The 19094-nt window shown below is 59.5% G+C and overlaps 1 protein-coding gene across 4 annotated transcripts in view; it reads left to right on the top strand.

Moving 5' to 3' along the window:
- The first annotated feature begins 10064 nt into the window (after positions 1-10064).
- Positions 10065-19094, top strand: part of PCDH1 (protocadherin 1) — a 56259-nt gene continuing 47229 nt past the window's right edge. The window contains exons 1-2 of one of the 4 annotated variants that reach the window (XM_027667645.1): positions 10065-10175; positions 17247-18061. In XM_027667645.1, the coding sequence (XP_027523446.1) occupies positions 17264-18061 (798 nt within the window). In that variant the 5' untranslated portion in view covers positions 10065-10175; positions 17247-17263. Of the gene's footprint in view, positions 10176-11061; positions 11381-15052; positions 15261-17246; positions 18062-19094 lie in introns of those variants that run through there. The other 3 variants (XM_027667646.1, XM_027667643.1, XM_027667644.1) reach the window with 3 other exon arrangements.

The raw sequence follows: 19094 nt of genomic DNA, 5'->3' as shown, positions 1-19094 counted from the left end.
CTCGTGGTGCTTGATGAGGGCACTGGCACTCTCTGGCATCCCCAGGAAGGACCAGGAGGTGATGAGCACCACGAACATCACTGGGAGGTCTGGTGCTGGTGTCCCTGCAAGGGCTGATGTGGTGGAGTGATGGTGTCACACTTGCTGTGCCCTCCCCACACCTCCTTTGCCTTCTGCAGCTGCTCCATCACACTCTCTGCAGGGTGGCACTGGAGCAGTGGGTGCTGGACAAGGGCCATCACCTGAGCTGTCACTTGGGACCAGCTTGATGGGCTTTGAACCCACAGTGCAGCCCCTGCACAGGGCAGGGGAGTGAAAAGGGGAGCACAGGTGCCCTTCTCCCTTGCATTTCAGCAGCCTGTGTGCGGGCTGTGCCCTCCACCCGCCCTTCCCGTGCCACCACCTCCTGTCACCAAGCACCCTGGTGACACCAGGACTCTGCCCCCTCACCTTCCTCAGCACTCAGGAGGGGCCAGCAGCTCCCTCTCCACTCCACAGTGCCCGTTGATGCAGCTCTCCAGCCCACTCCAGGCCCAAGCCACGCTGCTGTAATCAGGCCAAGAGGTTTAATTTTGTGAGCAAAACACGATGTGCTCAGGTTTGCTCAGAACACCTCGCTGTGAGCCAGGCCAGCATTCTCCAGTGTTTTTCCTTCCTCTGCTCCTCTCCCACTTCACTTGAACAAGTGTGCCTGGCACACACAGCCCTCCCTAACCCCCGTGGCCTTTCCCATGCTTGGTCCCATGCGTGGCAGAGTTGGATTTCCTGGGTGAGGGAGACCACGGGTTCTTGCCATGCAGCACCAAGTTCGCTCTCCTCTGGCTCTTACCAAAGGCTGCAGCCCCCTGTGCCACCCCAGTGCCTCACAAAGCCATCTCCATACTCAGCCTTGATTTCCAAAAGGCTTTCCTTGCTGCCTGAGGGCCCAGGTCATGGTGGCTTTGCCAGGGATCTCAATCTGAAGTGGCTGAGGGATCTGGTTACCTTGAAATGGGATCAGTGGATTTACAATGGGATCTCATCAGCCAAACCTCCCCTCCAAATTGTCTAGGGACACCAGTTTTTACCTCTTGCTATGGAGAAGACCTGGACACCAAGAGTGCTTCTTCTTCTTGGCCCTTAGATCCTGCAGCTCGACGTCTCTTGTGATTAAAGTCTTGGTGACTCTGAGCCAGGATGAGGTTGGAGGGTCAGGGAAAGGCTCTGCCCATGAGAGGGGTGACAGGAAGAACATTCCTCCCATGATGAGACTGTCCCCCTCATTCCTAGACTGTCCCAAGAGCCTGATCCCCACCCTCTCCAGTCCCTGCACAGCTCTTCACACCCATCACTCCCCACTCTCAGTCCACCCCATCAACCTGTCCCTCTTGCACTTTCTTATTTCACTTCTCTCACATCCAGACACACTCCACCTGTTTCCAAAACAAGCCCCTGGGCAGTGGAGGCCAGAGCTGGGCACAGCACCCAGGGCACCGTGTCATCATCCCTGAGAGGCCAATGGGACCTGCTGCTCACCTCCTCCCAGACCCTGGCCAGGAGTCACCTCCCTGTCACCCATTTCCAGCCCTGTCCCAAGTGCCTGGAGGTGTCCCCCCCATTTCCCAGGGGCTCAGATGCCTGTCTCTGGGTCACCCCAGCTCATTGCTGGCTCTGGCAGAGGTCAGGGCCAGCTCCTGTCCTGTGCCAGGCCACCAGTGGTGCTGCTGGGGGTGGCCATGGGCTGGTTTGCCTGCCCTGCTCTCTCACCCCCTCGCTGACAGGCTCCCAGGCATGTGGGCTGCAGTCCCTCTTGGGGGACCTTGCACCGTGCCAAGGGAGCTTTTCTTATCTTCACAGGAACGAAAACCTTTCTGAAATCAAAGTGCTTGGGTGGCTTTGAAGAGTTTCCTCTGGAGATGAAACAAGGCTGTTTGCAAGTGTGAGCAATTGCTGCCCAAGCTGGAGCCCCTGGTGAGGCTGGGCTGCTGCTGAGCTCTGGGCAAGGGCAGTGGGCCTGGGGCTGCCCCAAGATGGGTACTTTGGCCAAAGGAGCCACCCTCCAGGCTGGAACCTCCCCCTCATGCAAAGCCCACCAACACTGAGCTTTTCTAAGTAGTTTCTGAGGGGTGCACACTGGGAATTGTGTGGCATGAAAGGCAACCAACAAAGGAATATGTTTAGAGGATTATGTGGAGATGCTGGAGGTGTTCAAAGGACACCCTGCACTGTAAGGGGCTGCTCAAATCCTCAAGTCCCCAGGACCCACAGGGTCCATCTGGAGGGGAAAAATAAATTCAAGGGCCAGTGCTGCAGACAAGTCTGAAGAAAACCTCCCCTCCTGGAGGAATCCACCCACACTGCTCTGCTTTGGGATGCTGGATGGAGGGTAGATGTGGAGAGGCCAGAGACAATTTTGCTGTGGGGACAGGCAGACATGTGATCTGGGACTTACCAACACAGGCAGTACCTGTCAGCCTGCCCTGGGGAGCAGAGATTTCCTGGGAAGCCAGTGTGCATGTAGATTATTTGTTGTTTGATATTTTCCCTTTAATGCTTTTGTCCTAAAATAAATATACAAAAGTTCAGGGCCCTGCAGGTTGTGTCTGTTGGGGGGAGAAATGGATGGCTGAGTCAGTTATTGCTTCAGAGCAATCGATGCTGTTTGTTTACCAGGATGGGTAAAGTCTGCTCTCCCTGGACACATGTTGCTCACAGTTCCTCAGGAACCTGCCCCAAAGCTGCCTTAGCACCCTGCCCACACAGCCCTGCCTCTTCTCCCTGCCTCCTTCGTGGGTCAGGGTGGCTCCTGGGCTTTAGGGACAGAGGGAATTTGTTAAAGGAGCAGGAGGGGTGAAGATCCACACTGGATCCCAACCTGGGAGGGTGATGCTCAGGCACAAGGGGAAGCAGGATGTGCTGTGTGCTCTGTGCCAGCAGTGTGCCCAGGCACAAGCAGGGAATGATGCTCAGCACGTGCATCCCATCCTGCTGCATCCCAGATCCTCCTGATCCCCACAGCAGCACAGACACCCTGACACATCCATCATCCTCGTGTGCCCCATCCCCAAGTGAAGACCCCAATACAAGGATCCCACACTCCAGGCCTCCAGACATCCTAGCTGAGGCTCATTCCCTCCTTAGGGATGGTTGTATGTGATCAGGGCCACCATGGCCAGGAATGCTGGGGACTGCATCCCTTGTGAGAGAGTCTTGGTTGGCCTTTTCCACATATCCCAGCTCGTCTGCCACTTGTTTAGCACTGCATTCCCCTTGGAGACTCGCTCCAGCACCTCTGGATTTTGCCCTGAAAGAGTGTTGGTTCGAGGGTATTGCAGAGTAAACACAGAGCAGAGGGGACATGCAGCCTCGTCCCCTCAGAGCAAACACAACCCTGCGACCTCCATCCCACCCCTGCAAAGGTCACAGGGGTCCCTCGCTGCCATCACCTCCCCCCAGCCCCTTGCTGGCCCCAGGCCTGTGCCCGTGCTCCTGCCACGTGCCAGCTCCACAGGTAGCACCCCAACCTCCCAGAGAGACTGAGGCATGGCCTCAGTGCACTCCCTGCCCTCTCCATCCATGAGATCCCAGTGCCAGGGCTGCCTCTCCCTGCCCTCCATGTCCACAGGGATCTTGTTCCTACCCTGCTGATGCTCATGGTCCCTCCAACCTCCACCTCCCTTCTCCTTTGCTGCCTCCATTCACTGACCTTGCCTTGGGCTCCCTCTCAGTCTGTCCCTGCCATCTCCTGCCCAATCCAGGCTGAGCCTGAGGACAGCATCCTCTGGTGTCCCTGTGCATGGTCTGTCTGTCCCCACCACAGTCCCTGCACAGCTGCTGACACCCAGCACCCTCCCTGCCATGGTCCCTGCTGTGATGTCCCCTGAGCCCCACAGAACTCGGCTGGCCATGGCTCCCTGATCTGTGTCTGTCCTTCCAAGGAGCAGGGATGAGGGAAACCCTCTCTCCGTACCCAGAGCAGCTCCTGTCCTGCCGTGCCCAGCCCAGCCTCCACGGGCAAGTTCCAGCCTGAGCTGAGGTTTTTGCTGCTGTGTGACCCATCCCCCGTGTCAGTCATGCTGGGCAGGGCAGGTCTGATCTGGTCTCCTCTGCCTGAGTTTCCTCCTGCCTCCCTCAGACTGCAGGATCTTGTGGGGAGAGGTCACGGCTGCCCAGCCGACAGCTCCTGCTGGGAGGATGTGGAAATCTCTCCCTCCACCAGCGCCTGCTTGCTTGTCCCCAGGGCTGGACCATCCCCCAGCAGCAGCTGGAGGTGGGTTTGCAAGCAGGAGACGGTTGGACCCTAACAAAGGCAGGAAATGGGTGTCATTCTCCTTTCGGAGGAGGTGGGAATAGCAGATCCCCAGAGGAGGCGAGGCCAGCTCAGAAAGCAGCAGTGATGTGAGAGATTCAGCTCATTGCTTGCAAAACTGGGCTTCCTGAGAGCTTCCCTCTTCCTGCTCCTCTCCAGCCTCTCCCCCCTTTGGGCCACCTCTGCCAGACCTTCCAGCAGCCCCAGCACTGGCAGGACATGAACCACCAGTGTCCCAGCCAGGGTGCTGTTCCTAGACCTGCACCCTGACAGGTCAGGGGGTGCCCAGGTTGGGGGGCAGCCAGGGGGGCCAGAGGACCTGAATGACCTGATTTAGTGGGTGGCATCCCTGCCCATGGCAGGGGTTTGGAATGAGATGGGCTTTAAGGTCACTTCCAGCCCAAACCATTCAGTGATTCTATGATTCTATGACCTCACACCCCATGCACAGAACCACTCGCTGCTTCCTGCCCAGGATCCCCCATGCTGAGCCCCATGAACAAGAATTTGAGTATTTAAAGGAATAAAGAGAGTGCCAGAGGCAGGGGATGGGAGAGAGGCCACCACAGCCCAAGTCCCTGGCATGGGACTGGGAACAGCAGGAGCTTCCCCTTGGGGGTGACTCACAGCCTGGGGAAGCTGAGCATCCCACAGGCTTCTAACAGTCCCTGGGAAGCTCCTCTCAAGTCTAAATCCCAAGATCAGCTTGGGCACTGAGCATCAAAGCTCAATCTGCCATCAGGGTTTCATCTGGGGGGCTCTGCTGCTGCTTCTTCTTGAAGAGATGTCTGGTGCTGCAGAGGATGGGTGGAGATGGGAGAAACCTTCCTGCTCTCTGCACAGGTCTGTCTGAACCCCGAGGCAAGAGATTGATTAATCATTGCTTGAATAATTGCAGGGCACTGCAGGCAATCTGTTCCCAATGGCCTGTGAAGGGAAGGGATGAGGTGGAGGACTGGGCCAGGGGAGGTCACTCACCCCAGCCCATCAGTGCCTCAGCCTCAGAGCTGCTCCCAGATGCTGGATTAAAGGGTTTCTTTTTTAAAGAGAGATCTAATCTGTTGACAAAAGCTGCAGCAGTGCTGTGAGCCCATCATCTCCCTGAGAAAAGCTCTTCCAGCCTTCAAATGCTTTCACCACTTGGATACTGGATTTCAATTCAAGGCTGAATCTGCCTCTCTTCAGCTCCAGCCCTCTTGGTACACCTTGCTGTGGGATTTAAGGGTCTCCCACTATCTTTTCCACGTGGGAGGACAGGTATTCAGATCACCTGATAACATACTTTTTAGCAAGCATCACATCATGAGGCCTGGCTTTCCAGCCTGTGATCGGTCTGTGGTGCTCTGGCAAGCTCTCCTGATATTTCCCTGACATCCCCTTGGTGTGGGTGCCAAAACCAGTGCTCCAGCAGCGAGTTAGTCACTAACTTTCTCCTTTCAGACCCCCGCAGAGGGACATACCAGGTGCCTTTTGGGGTACCTGTTCACACTGATCCTTAATTACTCTTCCATGGACAAATCTGCGTCACTGGATGAGGCAGATATTCCTGAGAGGGCTTTAAATGAGCTCCCTTGGTTGCTGGTTAACAGCCAGTGTTCCTCTCTCCAGCCTGTATAGACATGCCTGGAGTCATTGCTTTCCAAGATCCAGCCCGCAGGCTTAAAATCCAAACTTCATTTCCAGATATATTCCCATGTTTATCTGCATCCAGATACACCCTGCCCATTTCACCAGCTGTTTCAGCCTGAAACCATCCCCTTCCCTTTCTATCTCATCACTCTGGGTGTCATTTTCAAGCTTTCCCAGCAAAGATTTCATATCTTCATCTCCATCATTGATAAAAATGTTTAATAGCAGTGGACGAAGACCAGGGCCCCGGGGGAGGGAGGTGGAAATAGTGCTACTTACTGATATCTCCCCATTAGCAGCTCCTCTAAGATCTGCCAGGGAAGCATTTTTAATCCATCTAATATGTGCCCTGTTAATTCCTTATAATGCAAGTTTTAATCAAAATGTCAGGTGGAAGTAAGTCAAATGCCTTGGAGAGATCCGAGTGTGCTGTATCAACACAACTGCCTCTCTCAACCAGCCCGGCAATCCTGTCAGGGAGAGACAACAGGTCTGTGTGACAAGCCCTGCTGTCCGTGCCACCACGCTGGCTGCAGCTCCTGAGCCTGGGGACATCCCATCACCACCTGGTCCTCGACCCAGGGATCCATCTGTGGACCTAAAACCCACCAGAGAGCAGCAACCCCCCTCCCCGAGCAATGCCCTCAGCATCTTCTCCAAGCCCATACCCACATCTCATAATTATTCTGGGGATGGTGGTCCCTGAAGGGGATTGAAGGGGATGAGCCTTCAAGGCTGGATGAGGAGGTCTGAGATGCTCAACCCCAAGGATCCATCCCAGGAAGAGCTTCCAGCGTGGCGATGGTGGAGCCCATGCAGCCCTGAGGGACAGAGGACAGTGGTCCCTGAGGAAGAGGAGGAACTTTCAAGAGCAGACAAGGAGGTCCAAGATGCTCAGCCCCAGTATCCATCCCAGCAGGAACTTCCAGTGTGGCAATAGTGGAGACCATGTGACCCTGAGGGACAAGGGATAGTGTTCCCTGAGGAAGGGGATGAGCTTCCAAGGCTGGACGAGGAGGTCTGAGATGCTCAGGCCCAGTATCCATCCCAGGAGGAGCTTCCAGCGTGGCAATGGTGAGCCCATGCAGCCCTGAGGGACAGGGGATGAACTTTCTAGAGTAGACAAGGAGGTCTGAGATGCTCAGCCCCAATGTCCATCCCAGGAGGAGTTCCAGTGTGGCAATGTGGCCCATGTGGCCCTGAGGGACAGGGGATGGTAGTCCTTGAGGAAGGGTGGATGAAGGGGTCTGAGATGCTCAGCCCCAGGGATCCATCCCGGTAAGAGCTTCCAGTGTGGCAATGGTGGAGCCCATACAGCCTTGAGGGACAAGGGATGGTGGTCCCTGGGGAAGGGGATGAACTTTCAAGGCTCAACAAGGAGGTCCAAGATACTTGGCCCCAATGTCCATCCCAGAAAAAGCTTCCAGTGTGGCAGTGGTGGAGACCATGTGGCCCTGAGGGACAAAGGATGGTGGTCCCTGAGGAAGGGGATGAGCTTTCAAGGCTGGACGAGGAAGTCTGAGGTGCTCAGCCCCAATATCCATCCCAGGAGGAGCTTCCAGACTGTCAGTGGTGGAGCCCATGTGGCCCTGGGACATGAGGTGGGCTGAGGGTTGTGGGAGGACCAGAGCTCAGGGGCTTCCCTGGCTTGCAGGATCTTTTATCCTCCGTCACCACGAAGCCGGGCCAGATCTGCCTTTGCAGCAGCCCACAGAAGCTGCCTCTGTTGTCTTATTTTTGTTATTTTTGAGAGGATATTTTAGCGCCGAGCACATTCCCTCCTGTTGCCATGGCAGCCGTGACAGGGGTTATATACCGTGAGAAAAATACCAAAATTAATGAGTGAGTGAAAGAGCAGCCAAGAGAAAAACAAGGTTAAAAAAAGAGTTAAAACAGTAATAAAAACAATCTCCCAATAATTCGGCAGTGAGCGTCCCACAGGCAAGACAGGCAGTGAACATCCGAGCCCTCCAGCCCTTCCATCGATCCCAACGCGGGCTTGGTCGCCCGTATCCCATGGCCAGAGCATCCCTGTGATCCGAGGGATGTGCTGCTCCCTCAGTATCCCACTCCCACTCCGGATGGGGCTGAACCCGCCCGGCTCCTTCCCCCGCAAACCCGCAGCCCTTCCTGAGGCGGGAGGCGTGCGGGGGAGAAGTCCTTTAATGTGCTCATTTCCTTGCATTTGGGTTTTGAGGATCTTTTTGTTTTTAATTGTAGAAACAAGCGAATTGTCAGAACATCTGTGTTATTAGCATTTGCTGCCCAAATCCGAGCTGCTGCTTCTCCTGCAGAGCCCAGAGCTGATGAGAGAGAGAACAGAGGAGCCTTTGAACTCCTTGCAGCAGACGGCAGCCAGGTTGCTGCGTGTGTGTGTTGGGGAGGGGGTATTTATTCTCTTGTAAGGTTCATTTGCTCTCCGTGTTTCCCTTTCTTCTCGCTTTCCCAGAGATTTAGCTGGATGCTCTTCCCTTGCAGGCTTTGTTCTTCTGACAAGGCCCCACTGGCACCACGAAGCTGCTGTCGCTGGGTGATGCCAGAGCATCCCAGCACAGGGTACCCATGGCACGGGGCAAGGCAGAGCCTCCAGCAGCAGCTCTGGGGGTGGTGGCACTGCCAGCACCAGGACAGACAGGTGGGAAGGGTCTGGAGGGCCTCATGAAATAACTCTGCAGCCAAAGCTGCAGTTTGATGGTTTCTTTTTGCTCAGACTGGCTCTGCTTTCTGGGAAATGATGAAGACAAGGTGAGGATGGGTGACTCATCCTGTGACTGTTACATAGCAGGAAGAAATTCTTCCCTGTGAGGGGGTGAGGCCCTGGCACAGGTTGCCCAGAGAAGCTGTGGATGCTCCATCCCTGGAAGTGTCCATGGCCAAGCTGGATGGGGCTTGGAGCAACCTGGGCTAGTGGAAGGTGTCCCTGCCCATGGCAGGGGGTGGAATGAGATGTCTTTAAGGTCCTGTCCAAAAACCATTTTTTATTCTATGCTAACACCCAGGAGAAGGAAGTGCAGGGAATGGCAGTGCCTGTATCAGGCTTTTTGTGCTGTCAGAGGGCAAGGAGCACCCTGGCACTCTGGGAGGGGCCTGGCTGCTTTCAAAGGCAGTAGGGTGGAAGAGGAAGGTAGAGACAGACAAGGCAGCCCTGGGCTGCCAGCTCACCACTGGCCTGGACACAGCTCCCCACCAGCTCCCCAGGTCACTGGCACTGCAGAGGGCTCTGCCAGAGAACACATCTGGGCTGCACACAGGTGGTTCCTGATGCCAGGACACTTTTCCCCTCACCTTTGTAGAACCTGGATCTGCCCCTCAGAAGCATAAATGTGCCTGTGCAGAGGCTGAAGGTGTCAGGCACTGGTGCCCCACAAACAGGCGGCATCCAGTGATCTGTGCGCGTGCCCAGGGCACTCCCTGCACAGCTGCCTCCCGCCTGCCCCGTGACTCTTGTGAAATAGAAACCTTTGGTCCCCAGCAATCTTTGAAGTTTGCCATCCCTGCTCCACAGGCAGCCTTGGATCAACAGGGTCACTCCTCAGTTCCTCCCATTGCTCCAGCTCTCTGTCCCTCCAAGGAGTGTTGCCAGTGACTGATACATCAAATCTCACGTTGTCTCCAGAGATTTTAATTCCCTCTCTCTGCCCAGATCCCCAGCTCACTCTGTATCAGCAGGGCAAACCCTGACAAACCCCACAGCTCCTTTCCCTGCCCCAAAGGTGGGCTTTGACCTTCCCTGGGTTCTCACTTCACATCTTCTGCTAAATCGGCTTCATGAGAATTGACACTCTGAAAAAAACCCAACACACGGACGGAGAAGCCGACATCTCTGCAGGAGCAGAAAGTCTGGGAGGAGAGCTGTGTTTTCCATCCCGAGGGGATGACTCTCCAGCCCCTTTTTTCTGCTCAGCGAGACGAAGCCTTGACAAGGGCTGAGCTCTCTTGTTGCTGGGGAAAAAAAAAAACAAACGGGGCGATTCGGGGGGGTGGGGGGGTGGGGAAGCAGTGCAATTTGGGGGAAAAGCGGCGTGATCTGGGCTGAGATGGAGCCAGGCTCCTCCGAGCAGGCGGGCGCAGCCTCTAGATGGTGCAGTGATGCAGCCGAGCTGAGCATGTGTGCGGCGAAGGGAGCTGCGCAACAGGTTGGCGTAGCTCAGCGGGAAGCAACGCTCCCATCCCCGCGCTGCGGCGGAGCGGAAAGGACTTTCCAGCATCCTGGCGAGAAATCTGCACTGCAACGGCCCGGGAAAGTGGGTGCTGCTCGGTGAGAGGCTCCACGGGGTGCCTGACCCTCGCAGGGTGCTGAGAGCCACCGCGGCATCCCCCTGGGAGAGCGCTGAGGCCTCTGGCGGGGCCAGGCTGCAGCTCTCGCCGGCAAAGGGAGCACGGCCGCTCCTTGCAGGAACACAGGGGCAGTGGAGGCATCCAGGGAAAAGGCACCCCTGGAACACGCTGTCCCCAAGCCCCCGGGGACTTTGCTTGCCCAGCTGAGGCAGAACAGCTTGTGAAGGCACCACAAGGGCACTGGGAGCTCGCGGGTGCTTTTGGGAGTCGCAGGTGTCCCTACACCCTGCAATAAAACCATGATTCACCGAGGTGTGACGGGAGGGGACAGCCGCCGCTCCGGGCCCCACCACCTCCGGGAGGCGAGGTTTGCAGCCTGTCACCAGCCCTGCTGGGCTGGGGGGTCCCGCTGACCTCGCTGCCCCGGAGGGACCCTCCCCACAGCACTGCCCGCCGGGTCCCTGTCCCCGCGGCGGGGCACGGGCTGTGAAGCGCCGGCTGGAAGAATAAAAGAGTGAATTAATTATTAAGAGCACCGAGAGCGGAGTGAAAGGGGAGACCCGAGCCACACGCGTGCGGGCGAGGAGCGGAGGGGTCGCCGGGGTGAGGGCGTTTGGGGGGCTGCGAGGACTCCACGGCCACGGGGCTGGGCGCGGTGCTGGCAGCCCGGAGGCGGACGGCTCTGCCCGGCAGCCGGTGCCCGCTCGTCCCGGCAGCCCGGCCGCGCTCGGGATCTGATAAGGAGCCGGAGCTCCACCTCCCCATGGTGGCGGCGAGAGGCGGAGGCATCGGCGGGCGGGGGGGGGAAGGGGCCGTGCCTGCGCTGCGCTTCCCCTGCACATCCTCACACACACCGAGGGACGGAGGCGGGCACGGACCGAGCTGCCCAGCGGGGCTGCCTCCAGCCTGAGCCGCCGCTCCGCCGGAGGAGCCGCAGCCCCGGCCGGGGGAGGGGGGCGGTTCCCACGGAACATTTATATATTTTTTGCCCCCCCCTCCCCTTTTTTTTTTCTTTTTCTTTTTTTTTTTTTTAATTTTTTTACATTTGGTTTTCATCCGTGGATAACGCTCGAGAGGAGCCGGGGGGGTGGGGGGAGCCCGGTCCCCGCGGGCAGGAGGCGATGGAGACGCCGCGGGACCAGCGCACAGGGGCTCGGCACGAAGCGCAGCGCCGGCACCATCCAAGTAAGAGCTGCGGCGGGGCCGGGACCCCCGCCCGCGGCGGGGGAGAACCGCGAGGGGGGGGGGGGTTGTTGCGGGATGCCCCGCCGCTGTGCGGGAGCGCGGGGCCGGGCGGCGGCGGGAGCGGCGCTGGCGAGCATCCCGCTCCCGAGCATCCCGCATCCCTCCGCGCCGGGCTGCGCGGGGCTCCGCGGGCAGCGCGGCGGCTCCCGCTTGTCCCCCGGTCCCGCCCGGCGCTGCCACTTGTTGTGCGGCGCGGAGCGGGGCGAGCCCCGCGCAGGGCAGGGCGGGCGGCGCGGGGTGGTTGCGGGAAGGCGGCTGTGCCGGGGTGCGCGCGTGGTTCCGTGTGTTTATTTTTCGCCTTTGGGGCGGCCCTGGGTGTGTGTCCCCCGTCCAGCCCTGGGCGTGTGTCCCCCGTCCAGCCCTGGGTGTGTGCGCCCGCGGGCTGCGCGGGTGCGTGGGAGCGAGAGAAGTTGCGGGTGAGCTGGGAGCCGGCTGGGAGCGGGGCTGTGCGTGTGGGTGTGCGAGAGGAGCGGGGTGCGGGGGGCCGGTGGGTGCCCGTGCCCGTGGTGGGGTGTCTGCGTGGGTGTGCGTGTGCCACCGGGATGCGGGTGCGGGAGTGGGGTGCGTGTGTGTGTGTGTGCGGGGAGCGGGGCGTGCGGTGCTGTGTGTGTGCCCGGCGCGGGCTGTGCGTGCCGGTGAGTGTGTCAGCGGGCTGTGCGTGCCTGCGCCTCGGAGAATCCCTATTTCCCTGTACGCGACGCTGAGCGCGAAGCCGGTGCCGGGAGAGCGGCTCCCGTGGTTTTTCCGCGTGTGCGTGTCTGTGTGTGCGTCCGTGTGTATGTGCGGCGTGTCTGTGCGTGTGTGTCCGTGCGTGTGCGGTGTGTCCGTGTGTGTGCGTGTCAGCGGGGCTGGCGGAGGCGCCTCCCGCTCACCCCCCGGGGCTCCGCTCCGCTCCGTGCCCGCAGCCGGAGCCGGCGGCTGCGGGAGCCTCAGCCCGGGCAGCTCCGCGGGGACGCCGGAGCTTCGGCCGCGGCGGCCGGGAGAGGAGCCCGGCCTCCATCCACCCTCCCGGCCGGCGGGACCGGCGGCAGCGGCTCCCCTGGAGCCCTGCGAGGCCGGGGGTACCTTCTCCCCCCTCCTCAAGGCGCCTTCACCCCTCCGGGCTGCATCCCTGGAGCGGAGCCGCTCCCGCTGTTCCCAGCTCCCTGCGGCCCTGCCGGGGTGTTTCAGGCCCCGCGACATTTTTGTCTTCCCCCAGGGCCCCCCTCCAGCCGGGGTGGTGGGTGGGACGGTGGCAGGAGGGGATAGGAGACCGGAGGGGCTGTGGAGGACCCCTGGGTAGGAGGATGGAGGCTGCCACCCTAGAGAGGCTCTGACAGGTCTCTGCCTCGCTGGCTGCCAGAGTTGGAAAGATGTGGAGAAGGCGGCAGTAGGAGGAAGGGCCCTGTGCTTTGCCTGCTTTTCATCGCTGCACAGCTCCTAGAGATGATTTTGGGGTAAAGCTGTTGACAAGCCAGTGGGGTTCCTCGCGGGGTGCTCCGGCTCGGGCCCAGCCTGCAGAAATGCTGAGCAGCCGCAGTGGCAGCCGGAGCTGGAGGAAATCCTGGGATGTGCCTCAAAATACCCAGGATTCAGCCCATCCTTGCCTTCGGTGCAGGGCTGACCATCAGTGGCCGTTTCGGCGGATAACACGATCCCCGATCTCAGCGCGGAGCCGATGGAGCCGCGATGAGCTGATGAGCCTTTGCTGCTTGCTGGGATGTTGCTCCAGCTCCGAGTGTCAGAGCAGAGCTGTGAGGGGGGGGGGGGGGCCCGGGGGGGGATTAGTACTTGTGTGCTCAGTACAGGGTTTGGACAGACTTGTAAGCCATGGCTCCGAGCCACGCAATCAGCCGTTGGGAGCAATAAGAGGGTGGACTTTGGTGCCCATTCCCGAAGCGGTGCTGCCTTCCGTGGAACGGGGCCAAGAGGCTGTGGGAATCACAGGGAGCACAGGCTTGTTCAAGCAGTTGCTTAAATTCTCGGTGCTTTATAACCTCTCTCTCATTAGGGCTTGTTTTTTTTGGTGGGGATGGCTGAATTCTGTCGGATTTTGCATGCCACTGTCCTCCGAGAGCTTCCCAGTCATGCATTAAGCAGCGTGACTAACGCCTCTCTCATGTGGTTCAGTCTCTCTCACACTCTCCCCGTAGGGAGAATTATGTGTGCGGAGGAATAGTTGTTTTGGGAGGAGTTTTTATTTTTAAGTGCTCTGTGCTCTGCCAGCAGGTTGGTGAAAAGGTGCCTGGCACCGAAGAAGAAAGTGTGGGATGGTCCTTAGATCCCATGGGAAAATAGCCTGATGCCTTGGACTGGCCCCTGGGAAGCCTCTGTCTCCTGCACAGACGTGCTTTTCCCCGGTGGAGGAGGCTTCCTCCTCCTCCTCCTCCTCACGCCCAGCTCTGGGCTCTCACGTCTGCGCTGTGTCATTTGCACCCCTGGGTGCTGAGCAGGATTCCTCACCCCGCCGAGCCCGGGGCCCCTCGTGCCTGCCGGCAGTCCTGCTCAGGTTCCCAGGCCCTCTCCTCCTCCAGCCTCCCTGCTTTGGAGGGTTCCTTCACCTGCAGGAACGAGGCTTGGGTTCAGACTCCAGCCCCATTTTTGAAGCAGAAAGCGTGGGTGCTCGGCACCTTTGGGTGACACCCTTCCTCCTCCAGGCTGGCACAGGGCTCCTGGCATTTCCAGCTCCTGGGCCCTCCCTCCTTGCTCACTCAGAGCTGTGTGAGACATAACACTGCGTTGAGACTTTCCCCTTTACCTGCGATCTTTCACCTCACACCAGGGCTTAGTCAGGACGGGCGCTACGTCATCGACAGCCACGGCCCAGCCCAGGGCAAACAACCTTGTACAAACAGGCTGCTGGTGGGTGCAGGTGCCTCTCCCGGCAGGGCAATCCTCTGGGAGCCCCTTCCCAACAGCTGGAGCTGCCCATCTCCCCTGTCCTCACTGCACAGCCACCTCCAAAGGGCGCACGGGGGACGAGGCTCACCCCACAGAGGCAGGTGGACGCGGCGGGGTCTGGTGTGAGTGCCCTCCTTGGGTGTGGGCAGACACAAGTGTCACCCAGCCGGGCTGTGCACGCACACACAAGTGCTCCCACACGGGGTGACATCATGCAGACACACACCTGGCGGGGACAGGGACATGCGCACACGCGGCCCCCGCGCTGGCACACGCGTGGCACAGCGCACACACGTGCGCTGGGTGCAGGGACACGGACCCACGGCTGGTGCACAGCCCCGGCGCGGGCACTGATGTGCTCCTTGCCATGTGTGTGCACACCCTGCGAGTGCACACGTGTCACATGCTTGGATTTCCCTACAGGCACAGCCGTGCTCTGGGTGGGTGCACAGCCCCCGAATCCTCCCAGTACACACACACACATGTACACACATGTGTGCACGTAACACACATTGCCTGTGGTGGCGCGGAGATGTGTTGTGTTTCTGCTCAGCTTCTTACCTCCTCCATCCTCAGCCAGGTCCAGGCAAGGAAGAGCTCTTTCTCTCCTCTTCCTTTCCCCCTGGAGACATAAATCCCAGGAACCACAGCAGCGCTGGGGCGGAGAGTTCTGCATGGCCTCAGCCAGGCGGGAATGGCTCTTCTCTGCTCAAAGGATGTGGCAGGACAAGGGAGCAGAGTCAAGCTCAGCTGCAGGAACATCGTTTTATCTCCAGACAGAGAGATGTATTTTCACCTGAGGAGGGAGAGCTCCTCTCTTCCGTGTTACTCATCCATGGGGAAGCCGAGGGGTGGAGGGACCAGGAGCTGCTGCCTTGTGGGAAGCACCAACGTGGACAGTGCAGGATGCTCCACTTGTTGGTGATCTGTACAATGCCAGGTAACCAGCAATTGGGCACTTTCTGTGTGGCACCATGGAGCACTCCCCCACCCCACAGACTAAGTGCAGAGTGTGGAGAGGGGGAGTGATGGGAGCAGGGAGAGAGAGTTGATGCTGTGGGGCCTTGGCAGATGTTTGTGGCTGTTGATTTTAGGACACCCAACCCCTGTGTTTTCAGGTGCTGGTGAGCTGAGCTGCATCTCTTGATGCTCACAGCTCAGCCAAAGCTGTGTGGATGCACCTGGACCCTGGAGTAGTAAGATGTGTTCCCAGAACGGAAAGCAGGGAATGGGAAAGCTGGTGGCCAAACACAGCACCAGGCAGGGGCTTGGTGACAGGGCATGTGGTTTGGCCCAGGTCTGTGGGGCTGGTGGTGCCTGGCACTGCCTGGGCAGTGTGTGGGTACGGGAGGAGGTTGCAGTGTCGGGGTGCCTGCAGTGCAGCTGGTGTCTCTGCAATGCAGGGGGGCAGCACGGGGTGGGCACCAGCACGGGGTGGGCACCCAGTGCCTGCGTGCAGCGTCCCAGACTGGAGTGGGAGGGAATGGGAAGGAACAGTGTGTCTGCAGTGAGCGAAGGGAACAGGATCTGCTGGCGCAGGGTGTGGGGTTGCCTAGTGACTGTGCAGCGAGGGGAGATGCTGTGCCTGCCGTTGCAGTGTGCCGGGGCTGTGCAGTGCCGCTGCTCCGGGGGCTGCCCGTGTGGGCTGCCTGCACTGCAGCACACAGTGGGCAGGGGGTCTGTGTCCCTCTGATTCCAGGGGCACAGAGGGGTGGCAGTGCCCTGTGTGCAGTGCAGGGTGGATGATGCGTGGGGCTCCTGCATCCCTGCAGTGCTGAGTGGGTGGTGCCTTCGTGCCTCGCAGTGCGAGGCTGGCAGTGCCGGCAGTGCAGCGAGGGCAGCGCTGCTCTGTCCCTGCCATGGCAGTGCCCAGTGTCCCTGCAGTGAGGGATGGGTGGCAGTCCTGCAGTGCCCCATGTCCCTGCAGTGATGGAGGGGTGCTGTTCCTGCAGTGCAGACAGTGCCCTGCATCCCTGCAGTGCTGGAGGGGTGGCAGCCCTGCAGTGCCCCATGTCCCTGCAGTGCCGGGTGGGTGGCAGCCCTCCATTCCTGCCGTGTCCTGTGTCCCTGCAGTGATGGATGGGTGCTGTTCCTGCAGTGCAGGCAGTGCCCTGAATACCTGCACTGATGGCTGGGAGGTAACTGTATCCTAGTAGTGCCCCATGTCCCTGCAGTGCCAAATGTGTGGCAGTCCTGCATCCCAGCAGTGTCCCCTGTCCCTGCATCCCTGGATGGGTGGCAGCCCTGCATCCCTTCAGTGTCCCACGTCCCTGCAGTGATGGAGGGGTGGCAGTCCTGCACCCCAGCAGTGCCCCGTGTCCCTGCAGTGCCGGGTGGGTGTCAGCCCTGCATCCCTGCAGAGCAGGCAGAGCTCCCCGTTCGGTGCTCCCCTTTCTGCGGGGCTGGCAGCTGCGTGCAGTGCCTGTGTGTCCCTGCCGTGCATGGCAGGCAGTGCCCCTGTGCTGGTGGCACACAATGCTCCTGTGTTTGGGTGGTGAGAAGCTGTCTCTGAGCCTGGCCGGCTCCCATCGGGTTGCTGGCAGCAGGCTGCCTGCAGTCCACCCTGTTAGTGTGCCTCGTTGGGTCTAATTACAGTTTGTGTGGTGACGAAGAGGGTGGACAGTGGCAGGAGTGGCTTCCTGTCCCTTGCAGGAAGCCAGGGCTGAGGTTTCAGTGACTGGGTTGCTCACCCCAGCAGGGCGGTGCAGGAACTTTGCAAGGTGGGATCGGTCCTTCAGGGCACTGGATGGTGGAGGCTGCCAGGAGCCCACGGCTGGGCCAGCCCCTGCAGCCCCTTCCCTCAGGGGGGTGTGTCAGGACCATGTGCAGTCCCACATGGCACAGCGGGTGCACCCAGAAGGATGTGCCAGGGAAGTGGGCTGGGGCGGAGCGATCCCTAACCTCCGGTTATCTGTGTCTCCTCCAGCTCCCCTGCAGCGCAGGATGAACCCACTGGCATCCTGCCTGGGCCTGTGGCTCCTCTTCCAGCTCCCTGCCCTGGTCTCTGGGACACGTGTGCTCTACAAAGTGCAGGAGGAACAACCCCCCAACACCCTCATAGGGAGCCTGGCCTCTGACTACGGCTTGCCGGATGTGGGGCACCTCTACAAGCTGGAAGTGGGGGCCCCGTACCTGCGTGTGGATGGCAAGACTGGGGACATCTACACCACAGAGACCTCCATCGACCGGGAGAGCTTGCGTGAGTGCCAGCATCTCCTGCCTGGAGAGCCCTGCTTCCTGGAGTTCGAAGTGTCCATCACTGACCTGGTGCAGACCGGCGGCCCCCGCCTGCTCGAGGGGCAGATAGAGGTGCTCGATATCAATGACAACACCCCCAACTTCGCCTCGCCCGTCCTCACCCTCTCCATCCCCGAAAACACCAACATTGGGACGCTCTTCCCCATCCCCCTGGCCATGGACCGGGACTCGGGCCCCAACGGTGTTGCCTCCTACGAGCTGACGGCTGGTCCGGAGGCGCAGGAGCTCTTTGGGCTGCAGGTGGCCGAGGATCAGGACGAGAAGCAGCCGCAGCTGATCGTCATGGGGAACCTGGACCGGGAGCAGTGGGACTCCTACGACCTGACCATCAAGGTGCAGGATGGGGGCAACCCCCCGCGGGCCAGCAGTGCCCTGCTCCGCATCACCATCCTGGACATGAACGACAACGCGCCCAAGTTCGAGAAGGCCCTGTACGAGGCAGAGCTCTCTGAAAACAGCCCCGTGGGGCACTCTGTCCTCCAGGTGAGTGTGGGGGCTTTCTTCTCCTCCCCAGCTCCCCTCCTACCTGCCTGCAGCAGGGACAACGTGGGGAGCATCATGGCTGCTCATTGCCATGGGGAGGAGGGAGGGATGGATGGAGGAGCCCACAGTGTCACCCCAGGGCCAGCGGGCAGGCAGGTCCCTGGGATGTCACATCTGCTCAAAAGAGGTTGGAGAGGATGTGCAGGAGGGCACAGCCGGAGCGGGGGCTGCAGGACGTGGCCGAGGGACAGCAGCAGGGCTGGTGGGTGTGTGGGAGCAGGGAGCTGGGTTACTGGGAGGGCTGGGACCCGAGGTCCACAAGGAGTCTGGCTTCAGGCCAGACCGGTCTCAATGCTGCCTGCAGACAAGACATAGACTCTTTCATAAGTTGCATTCCCTTGGTTGCTCCGTGGAAACTCAGGCTCGCACAGGAGGTGGGGGGCAGGCAGCATCCCTGCTGCCCATCCTGGGGGAGCTGCCCATGGCTCTGCAGGTGCCTTACTGTCTGCAGGGAGTGGGGGCTCTGCCCTGCCTCAGACAGTGGTGCAAACCGGCCCAGGGAGCCCAGGGGGTGGATCTTGGTGGATTTGGCTTGGAGGGGGCATTGAGATGATAGTAGTCGACATCTGTTTATCTGCAGCTGCCATCTTAATAAGCGGAGCACGGCCAGCTCTCATCTGCCTGCTAATTCTGATGTGAATTTTTTAAGAATTCATTTTTCACTGTTAAGAGAATGGAAGTTGGAAGCAGATAAGGGAGCTGCATGGCCTGGAGGAGAATGGGCTGAGACGCCGCTGCTGCCATTGCTCAGCTTTTATCTTTCAGGGGGAAAATGACTTCCGCCTGTTTTGTGAGTGGAGGTAAAAGGTGGAATTTACATTTAACAACTTTCGTTCTCCATCCAAATCTGCTGAGCAAGATAACGGTGGAGCAGCAAATGGTGCAGAGAAGAGGCTGCTCAGAGAGCCGATTAGGGAGGCAAATGTTAGACAAACCTCATCTTCTTTAGAAAGCAAATAATAGGCGTAGAGGC

The sequence above is a fragment of the Corapipo altera genome, unplaced genomic scaffold (genome assembly GCF_003945725.1).
Source record: "Corapipo altera isolate COAL_440 unplaced genomic scaffold, ASM394572v1 160, whole genome shotgun sequence".
Taxonomy (NCBI): domain Eukaryota; kingdom Metazoa; phylum Chordata; class Aves; order Passeriformes; family Pipridae; genus Corapipo; species Corapipo altera.
The sequence above is the reverse complement of the archived record's forward strand: the minus strand, read 5'-3'. Positions and strand labels throughout refer to the sequence as shown.